This window comes from Poecilia formosa, unplaced genomic scaffold, assembly GCF_000485575.1.
Source record: "Poecilia formosa unplaced genomic scaffold, Poecilia_formosa-5.1.2 Scaffold122, whole genome shotgun sequence".
NCBI classification, from domain to species: domain Eukaryota; kingdom Metazoa; phylum Chordata; class Actinopteri; order Cyprinodontiformes; family Poeciliidae; genus Poecilia; species Poecilia formosa.
In genome coordinates, this window is record NW_006800061.1 from 911894 (window position 1) to 921894 (window position 10001).

The following is a 10001-nucleotide window of genomic DNA, read 5'->3' on the forward strand; positions in this document are numbered from 1 at the left end:
ATAATTTACAAAAAATGTATAATAATGTATAATATGAAAAGCAATACTCCATGCCTTACTCATATATCTAATGTTTGTTTTTGTTTTTTTTGCCGAATAAGGAGGTTGCAATTAAAATATTTACCACAGATGTAGTAGAGACCATTAGCTCGCTTTTTATTATGATCGTAATTGTGTTGTTTCATAGCAATTCAAATTTAATTTGTAGCTCAAGTTGTTTGAACTCTTAAGTTTTTGTCTGCACTCAGTTCTGTTTCATGCTTGAAGCTGCTCGGCCCGAGGAAAATGAGATAATTTTGTTTGTTTGTTTGTTTTACTTTTTTTTTTTAATTCAGAGTCTTGGCTAATGTGCCTTCACCCACACGGTCTATTTTCCATTTAAGACTGAAGGTGGACAGAAAACATATGCCTTAACTAAAATCTATTAATTTCTGCAGAGACAATATGACATAGTTAAGAATTGAAAATTGTGGCCAAAAGTCATTTAGCAGTCAATAAAATAGAATAACAACGAAAAAGAAGTTTAAGCTTAAAAGTTAATTAAAATGTGAAATTCATCTATTAGGATTTATAATACATAAAAGTTTCGAGTTACAATTTAGAAAGATTTATAGAACACAAAATGGCATTCTAAGTGTTTTATCCAGTTATTTTTGATGATTATTTGTGTCTGTTCCCACGCGGATTTGTTGACCTTAGAAGGAAGAATAATCGTTGGTGAATTATTGCTGTACTGTTTCATAGCAAGGGCTGTAACTGTGTTGGCTGTAAAACCCTCTCAAGACGGAAGTTCAGAAAAAGCAACATTGCTAAGTAGGGAAAGGTTTCATAGCTCAGGGTTGTACCTGCTCAGGTGTTATGTGCACAGACGAGTGAGGCCACATTCCTTCTTCCGAACACGGAAACCTGCTGGCGTAAATCATTGAGTTTTTACAGGTTCACTGGTCAAACAGTGGGAGCTACTCTCTCGGGGAGAAACCTCTCTTTATTTTTTATTTTTTGGAAATGGTTATTCGTCTCTGCTGATTTCTTTCGATCCTCAAGGGAAAACTTGTCCAAGGACAGGTGTCCCACCCGGGAAAAACCCGCCGGTTTCTCGGGAAAACATGACTTCTTCGGACCAAGATGTGGACTAAGCTAATTTTTGTTGCCCTTTTCCTTCTGCGCTGCGCAGGTAAGGCTGCACGGATAACAACGGGCGATACTCACAAACTGTTATTTCAATTAGGTTGGGTCTGTTGGTTTGGACTTTTTCGTTCCCATAAACAATCACTAGAGTGAAAGGACAAACTTTAGACATACTTCAAACCCTAATGTTTGTAGAAGCAGACTCAATAAAACCCAAAATAAATCTTATCGTGGTGTTGAACTGATTTACCAAGTATCAGTTTTGTTTTTCTTACATATATATAATTTTAATGCTTGCTTAAATTAAACTGACATTTATAAGAGTATGCTATATGCACGGTTATTACAGTTAACGAAAAATCAGAATAGAAGTAAACAGACTGTGTTGATGCAACTTGAGAAAATAAAACGCTCGGATCATTCAATAGTTCCTCATGCTTTTACTGGTTGCTTTGTTTTAGTTACTCATGTATTCTGTTTAAATAGAAACAGTCATTGCTATATTTTTTTTAATTACCACTTGTAATAAATCAGCACTTTGAATGCTGATTATTTGTCTAATCAGATGGCTTGCATGCTTTTGCATGCCAAGAAAATGTTTAATACTCAGAACAAGAAATGTGTTATGAAGGAGCGGCAGATTTTCTCATGAAATGAATAGATCTTGAAATGTTGGCATGAGAAATAGTTGAAGTCAGTCAACCAAACATTTTATAATATACCTCAGAAGATCTGGAGATTTTCAACATCACAGATGAAAGAAACTGCTTCGATTGGACAACAAAAAGAGAAATGTGTTAGGACTTGGGGTTGTTTGTTTTTGGTTTTGTGACTTTTTTGTGTTCCTTCGTCTTTTCTATTAGTTCTGCCTTATTCCATTACCACTTAAGTTCTTCCTTACCAAGTCCAGCTTGTTTCTTGTTTCTAGTTATTCTTTGTCTCTATAGTTTATTTATGTTTCTTTAGTTATTCTTTAATATTGGATTTATTTCCTAAGTCCCCTGTGTTTTCTCCTTTACCCTCTGTACCACCTTCTCTCACCCTCTACTCAGTCTGCCTCCTGATCCCTTCACCCACATCTGCAACCCCTTTAGCAATCAGCCCAGTTCCTTTATCAACCTTCCAGTATTTAAGCACTTGATCGTCAGTCACTACTGGCCGTTTCGTCTCGTCACTTCTCCCTGGTTTCCCCGCTGTCTCCTTGTGTCGCTGGTTGGCTTTGTTTTTGATTATTTGTGTTACTCTGGCATCTCGCTTTTTTTTTTTTTCTTTTGACTGCATTAGACTTCCTTTCAATTTTTTACTAGATTAAATTAGAAATTAAATTCATATACAATGACTTCGTGTGGAGGATGGAAGAATTCATTACATCATCACCCTTCCTGCTTTAGATTAATAATATAAAATAAATGATTGCATAATTATTCACCACCTTCAAGTCAGTATCTAATAGATGCACCTTTTCCTGCAGCTGCAGCAACTGAGTCTGTGTCGTGAGGTCTCAGTCAGGCTTTCACATCTGGACACTGCAATTTTACTCCATTCTTCCTGATAAACTTTTCCAGCTATGGCAGTTTGCGTGGGGATCGGCTGTGTTCAGCCCTTTTCAAGTACTGTCACAGATTATCTACCAGATTAAGTCTGGGCTTTGACTCGGCTACTCCACCTTGGCTGCAAACCATTTCGCTGTATCTTTAGTTGGATGCGTCGGGTCATAAAATAATGCTTTGTCTGATAGCAAAAAGGCTCCATTTTGTTCTCAGCAGATCAAAGAACTTTCTTCCGCTTGACCGTGCAGCCTCCAACACGCCTTTTGGCAAACTCTACTCAAACTGTTTTCTCCAACAGTTGCTTTCTCTTTGCCACTCTCCCATAAAACTTTAACTGGTGAAGAACCCGGACAACAGTTGTATGCAGAGTCTCTCCCATCTCAGCTGCTGAAGCTTTTTAATATTTAAGTGTTAGGTGCCAAGGTGACCAGTTTGTGAGAACGACCTGATCCAGGTAAATTTACACATGTGCCATGCTCCTTCCATTTCTTGATTATGGATTTAACTGACCTTCAGGAGATATTCAGTGCCTTTGAATTTTTTTTCTCATATCCATCCCCTGACTTATACTTTCCAATATCCTTTTCTTTGATTTACTCGGGGTGTTCTTTTGTCTCAACGTTGTAATGGTAGATAGGAATACTGAATACACAATATCCCTTAGTGTCTTGGCAGATTATAGCAGAAGGCTTCACTTTGTGTCACAGGAAAAGTGTGGAGGTTATTAGCACTGTAAAATAATATAAAAACACCCTCAGGCATTATGTGCTGCATGACTATATGGAGCCGTGCGCTGCGTCTTTAGCAATCTGAATGTTATAATCTGCTTCCTTTTAGTCTCCTCCTCTCCTCCGAAACCGATTAATGTCAGCTTCTCTTCCGTGAACCTGAGGAATGTTCTGCACTGGTTTCCAGGAAATGGCACACCAGATGGCACACACTTTACTGTGCAATATGCCATGTAAGTTCATACTCAGTAAATGTACACTCAATAAACCGTGCGTGAATGTGTCCCTGAAAAGTAGCCTGTTTTCTGCTCAAGTGTTTCAAAGATATGAGTTTGAGTTTTTGTTTCACCCCTTGCGTGGACCTGTGTCTTTTGCAGCTATGGAAACTCCAGGAAGGTCAGACAAGGAAAACGGGAGTACTGGAGAGCAGTGGACAAGTGCACCAATATCGTACGGACCTGGTGCGATCTGAGTGCTGAGACGTGGGATGAGGAAGAAGGATACTATGCCAGAGTTCGCGCATTGGGAAGAAAGTCATTTTCAAAATGGACTGAGACAAACAAAAGATTTGATCCAAAGTCAGAGAGTGAGTAAAACATACCGACTTGAGTAGTTCTTGATGTATCATTTGCAATGGGCATTTTAACCAAACTTTGCACATTTGCAAGGTCAGAGTTAATGATTTTTAGATGTTATTAAAAAATAAAACATCTGTGTGTTTAGCAATTTTCGGCCCTCCACTGGTTTCTGTGGAAATAGAGAACAACAGTGCAGTTGTCACTCTAAGTGGGCCGGTGAGGTATTCACCAAACAACCACACCCCAGCGCTCACCATGAAAACAATCTACGATCGCATGTCCTACAACCTCTCCATCTTCAATACCCGCCGCAACCAAGTGGTGAGTAAAAATCTTAAATATGATGATAAGAAAGTGAGGATGCCTGCACCACAGCACTATGCACAGCTGTCCAGTGTTTATACAAAGATTATCTCAACATGCGAAACTCTTTCATGCTCAAGCATAAACACAAAACAGTACTGGAGAAAAGTATAAATATAGATTTCATTTGTTTTTAACTCCTTTTAAATCTATCTGATGATCAAACTAAATTTAGCAGGAAACAAAGATAGATATGTTTGTTGTTTTTGATCATCAGTAGTTTTTGTCTAGGATGTGAATATTACCAGTTATTGACTTTGACTGAACTCTGCTGGATTGGATAGCTTTTTTCCCCCTGAATGAATGGAAGAATCATCTAAGTAAGGCATTGTGTATTTACTCAGATTGCATTTATTAAATGTTTTCGTAATCTGAAACATCAAATTCAGAAAACCAAAGTAAAACATGAGAAATGGCGGCAATTACTTTTTTTTTTAGTAAGGTAGGTGAAACAAAGATGCAGCATCTGAATTACTACTTTGTCTTATTCAACATTTTCAGGGAAGTGGTGGTTAATATTTTGTAGCACCAGCTTATCTATCTTTACCTATCCTTTGCTTTGCAGCTTCATTTTCCAGTGGAGAATTCCAGTGGCCTGTTCAAATATCACATGATGGACTACAATACAGAATATTGCTTCTCTGCCAAATCAAGATACCTCTCCATACCACTGAAGTCCTTGTCCTCAGTTTGGCACTGCATAACCACACCTCAAGGTACAACCTTGTGACAAACGTGTTTGTGAAATACATTCTTTTGATTTGGAAAAGGCCCATTGGGAAGAATCCTGCTGAACTAGATACAAAAACTGAAGAGTCGTTCATGTTGTTTTTCATACCAGAACATCCGGTTTAATTCAGCTGAATGAAAATGCTTTCTAGATCAACTTCGTCATTATGGTGATATAGAGCATGAAAATTGGAATCTCATTTGACTGGATGAATACAGGCCAAGGTCAAGAAAGAAAGATTTCTTGCCCTTTGGCAAAAACTGCAAAGTATTTGCAGTTTTATGTTTACGGAAACTGCAAATACTTTGGAATCCTGCAAGAAAATGGCGACCAGGATCTGGTTACACAGTTTATTGGCAACCAAACAGATTCTGAAGAACAAACTGAATGGAAAGAATAAAAAACAACTGGTATCATAGCCTCGCCACATTAAAAGAAAGGAACCAGAGAAAAGAAGGCAGTATCCTGAGAGTGTGTCCTAATCAGAAGGATGGAGGCCAATGACCATTGACCTTCAGAGTCACCATTAAGGTATAAAAATGAAAAAGTAGGGCTTAATCTGTCTACCTTGTGCCTGTGGTGATCATATAAGGATTCATGACCAAAAGATTGAGATCCTGGCCACAAGTGCTTGAAATGAGCCTACTCCACTGGGTCTCTGCCTTAAATACAGAGTAAGGCTCTCTATCACCTAGATATGCCAAGGCACTTCTCCTCTGCATTGACAATAACCTGCTGAGGTGGTTCAGCCGTTTGTTCAGGATCTGCATCTGTCCCTTTGGGAGTATTCCTGGCACATTCTATTGGGAGGAGACCAGTAGAACCAGATCATTTTGGAGAGATGGCATGCCCTTCTGACCTTTGAAGGCCATGGGATCCCTGTAAATGACTTGTTGGTTTTCGGTGGAAAGAGGGATGTCTGGGTTTCCCTCATGCACCTGTTAACCCTTGAAACCCAATCTTGGATTAGCGGAAGAGAAAGGATGGATGAATGTATAAAATTGTGGGTCTACTTTACATGTTATTGACTCTGATCTATTTCTTCCCACAGACCCTGTTATTGTGCAGCTGCAGCAAGTGGTTGTGGGGATTGTTGTCCCATCGCTTTGCATCTGTATAATTATGTTGCTCAGTTACCTTCTCTACAACTACCTGAGTGGGAAGGGACGGGCAAGCCCACCTGTATTGGTAATTTGAATTCATATTCATGTGCACAAAGGCATTTACACAATTAACTTGCTTGTACAATTTTGTCAATCCATGTCTTATTCTTCTCTCTCTAGAATCAACCATCGTTTCACTCATGTCCTATTGTGTTCCTTCCTGATAACGCCACCCTGCAGCTAACCAGTATCATTCCCAATAAGCCACCTCCTGAGATCCAACCCTTCATTCCATGCCCTCCATATGCACCTCAGAGGGCTGATGTACCACAAGAACCTGAAGAACCCATGAATAATTTGTCAGATGACTATGCCGCTGTCGTCCGAAAAAAAGTTAGTGGAGAGAACACAAGACAGAGGGAGCCTGAGGAAGGAGTTGCTGTGAATAACTTGAAGGATGAGCACCAGAAAAATGCAGATTGTTATGAGAAGAAAGACGTTAAGATTAAAGATGGTAATGCTTCTAGTGGGTACAAACCTCAAGCTAAAACATTTGGGCAATCACCTACGCAGACAGAGGTTAGTGCTTTATTGCAGAGTTTGCCGTGCTCCCTAAGACCCCCTGTTTCACCATCACAAACTCAGGCACCAACACAATCTAATCAGAGATCATTTAGTGATAAGCAAACTATAGAGAACAATACAGAGTCATCAGCTTTGTGGTTTACCAAAAACGCTCAAACCCATCCATTTAACATCCATCTAAACCTACCATTATTGAAGGAGAAAGAAAAGAGGGAAAAGATAGAGGGAGGTGAGCAGGAACAAAATCAGTGTGAGAATGTTCCTCTTCTTTCCAAGTATGCCTCTCAGGTCATCCCAACCACGCCCGCTGTCCACCCCCAACAGTCTGACCACTTGTCAGACGAGTACGGTGCTCTGATTCAAGCCACAGCACAGAAAGCAGAGGCAGGTGATTTTAAGATGGAGATGTGTAGTAACTGGAATCCTGGGAACATCCAAGAAATGCTGCCCATGCCAGGGATGACCTTCAACTGCGACGAAAGGTTGGGTGGCATGCAGCCTTCAGACAGAGGCAAAGAGGACAGTATAGGAGGAACATTTGAGGGGAAGTATATGACAAGAAATCACCTGAAGTTGGAAAATGTGTTTCTCAGACAAGCAAGTGACGAAGGGGCTGGCGCACAGATGGAGGAAGACATGGATAATATTCTTAGCAAATGGCATTTGGTCATCTCAAATGATGACTAGAAGAAATTAATGACTGCCAGTTTTACTCTTATCTACAAGCATCGTGTCATCATATCACAGTAATGTACTCCATTCGGTTTTGAGTCCAGTTAATGTAGATCTTTTTTTATATAACTAGAAGCTCAAATCACAATGAGGTGTTTACATTTATTGGATTTTTATGTAGATGAAAGGTGCTGATGACGTCACTTCTTCGTCATTTCGTACCTTTGCACTCTTGGTTCTTTTATGTTCCACTGTTGTGGCTCTAAAATGGCGCCATTTACTTTGACATGTTTCTTGTGAACTACATTTGTAGTAGCCAGGGGGAAATTTTGCACTTGCAACTACAACTAACAGTTCGAGTAGTTTTCTTTATTTCCATTCTACCGTAGCGCACTGTAAGGAAATAACTATTTTAATTGATTCCAACGAATCATATCTGCCAGCTAAGGCACAATAAATTTTGGTTTTGATAAGTGTCATCTTAGTATTTCATAAAAATGAATTAACCTGAATTGGTTTTAGAACCAAAGCCCCGCCAAAAACAAAAGACAATAGGATATAACACAAAGAATTCAGAAAATAAAGTGAGGTTTGAGTGTTTTGTCACTATCTCCATAAATCTTGAAAACAACTAGCTACAAAGAAAAATAGACTGATCCATAGGTTAAGTGACAAATTGGTTTATTTCTGGATATAAAATTAAAGCATTAAGGTACACAATGGCAAAGAGGTGAATTGACCAGAAGCTGCAGATAGTCAACAAGCAAACAACTTGAAAGTAATGAGGAAAGACCTACACCTCTACCCTAACCCTTGACCCATGAATGATCAGCGACAGAAAGCTTTAGGCGTATGATTCATGCCTTGCTCTGTTTGTGGTGTATTTGAGTGACTCTGTTACAACGTTGCATGAAGCCCAGGGAGTGCCACTTTAATGTTTAGGATCTTGTTCTTTTATTTCTTAAATGACGCCATATTTATGAGAAACCATTTTAGAAAGTGCAGATGATGATTGGCTTAATCATTTGCAGACATAAAACAATATAAGTTGTCAGTTGGAGACAAGAAGCAAAAGCAGTTGCTGCTGCTTTTGCTTCTTGTCAAGTTACAAAAATAACAAGCAATCCGGAACAAATCAAATCTCTCACAAGCTCTGTCGTTTTACGGAAAGCTGACTTTATGTAGGAGTAGTGTCAAATATGTGGTATTTTATCGTATCGTTTTCTTGTGTACGTCTTAAAGGATTTTCCCGGATAATTCTGTGGTTGATTTACTAGCCGTACCAGCTCATTTTATACGACTGTGTACGTCTTTATGCCGTTTACTTGTACATCACTTTGGTTTAGTTGCAGAGTTTAATCATTTGATTCCAGTTAAAGCACTTGAAACTCCATATGTGGTTACTGAATATATATTGTTTTCGTCTATTGTCGGTAAATTTAGTGGAACATGTCTGAAATTCATTCCTTACGTATTTATATTCATTTTAAGTTAATTGCTGATGATCAGAGGAAAACATGAGTTACTTTGTGCATGTTAATTGTTTCTAGAGGAATAGATAGCACTTTATCACTAAATGTATCTTAGGTTTACTCATGAAGTAATGTGTGACACGATGTGTCAACTTTTCTTTTCTCACTATATTATTTTTTACTTCCTTTCCTTACCAAGCCAACTGGTTCTCTTTATCAGCATTAATTGTTCTGCTATCTTGATTTTCTGGTTTGGGACAAAGCTTGTTTGGATTTTAAGAAGTAAGATATGGGTGTGAAGGGGTTTTTCTTTTTCCCTGTGTCACTACAAGTTGACAGACTTGACACAGACACTTCCTCGTTCCATCACCATAAGTAGGCCTAACTAAAGTAGTATGATGTCGTACAACACTGTAAATACTTTCACTTTCCTTTTTTTGAGCTGTAATAGAGAAGACGACTTAAAACTAGTTGTTTTTTACTCAAATAAAAATGAAGGAAATCTTTATTTAATTGTACTATTGTTGTTTCTGATTCCGTGCCTTTTTTAATGAAGCTTTTAAAATCTTTATACAGAGCTTTTTTTTTTGTCTTGGTCCTACCATGAGAATGTGAAATCATGGAGGATCCAAGTGCTCCGCCATAATGTGTAACTCTTATGTCAATTCTGATTCCCAGTTGGTTCATATAGTTTCTGTTTTCTGTATTTACAGAGTTAAGGATGATAAATTACAGGCTTTATGTGTAAACTCTGGGAATTAAGTGATTATGTTTTTACGTTGATATGAATTGTATTTGTATTGAGAGAAATGACAGAATGAAAAAAAAATAAACTGAATGTATTACATACTTTTGTCAGTTTCTGTTTTCCAAACCTGCTTCATATTTTAATAAACATACTTAAATTGTCAAATAACTATTTGCATGTTAAAACAGACATCTGATATAACTGTATGATTGATAGTATTGTGCAGAGTTCACCCCCTTTATGATTGTTTTGTTTATGATATGATTCAATCTGGTTGCTCATTTGTATGTTGAAGAACATACAAATCAGTTTTTAAAAAATCTTGTTAAATTCTTGCTGGTACT

The 10001-nt window shown here is 38.2% G+C and overlaps 1 protein-coding gene across 1 annotated transcript; it reads left to right on the forward strand.

Annotated features, from left to right (window-relative positions):
- Positions 1 to 597: 597 nt before the first annotated feature.
- Positions 598 to 9756, forward strand: il20ra (interleukin 20 receptor, alpha). Its single transcript, XM_007561013.2, has 7 exons — positions 598 to 1174; positions 3516 to 3639; positions 3784 to 3992; positions 4130 to 4305; positions 4913 to 5063; positions 6129 to 6265; positions 6361 to 9756. Exons 1-7 carry the CDS (start codon positions 1126 to 1128, stop codon positions 7450 to 7452), a joined length of 1938 nt encoding a protein of 645 aa, XP_007561075.1. The 5' UTR covers positions 598 to 1125; the 3' UTR covers positions 7453 to 9756.
- Positions 9757 to 10001: the final 245 nt, after the last annotated feature.

What these genes read in the sequence shown, in the direction of transcription:
- il20ra (XM_007561013.2), top strand. Translation starts at nt 1,126, where the DNA reads ATGTGGACTAAGCTAATTTTTGTTGCCCTTTTCCTTCTGCGCTGCGCA. An exon ending in ATTTGATCCAAAGTCAGAGA is followed by an intron (nt 3,993 to 4,129) that starts GTGAGTAAAACA and finishes CTGTGTGTTTAG; the next exon opens with CAATTTTCGGCCCTCCACTG. An exon ending in GGGCAAGCCCACCTGTATTG is followed by an intron (nt 6,266 to 6,360) that starts GTAATTTGAATT and finishes TTCTCTCTCTAG; the next exon opens with AATCAACCATCGTTTCACTC.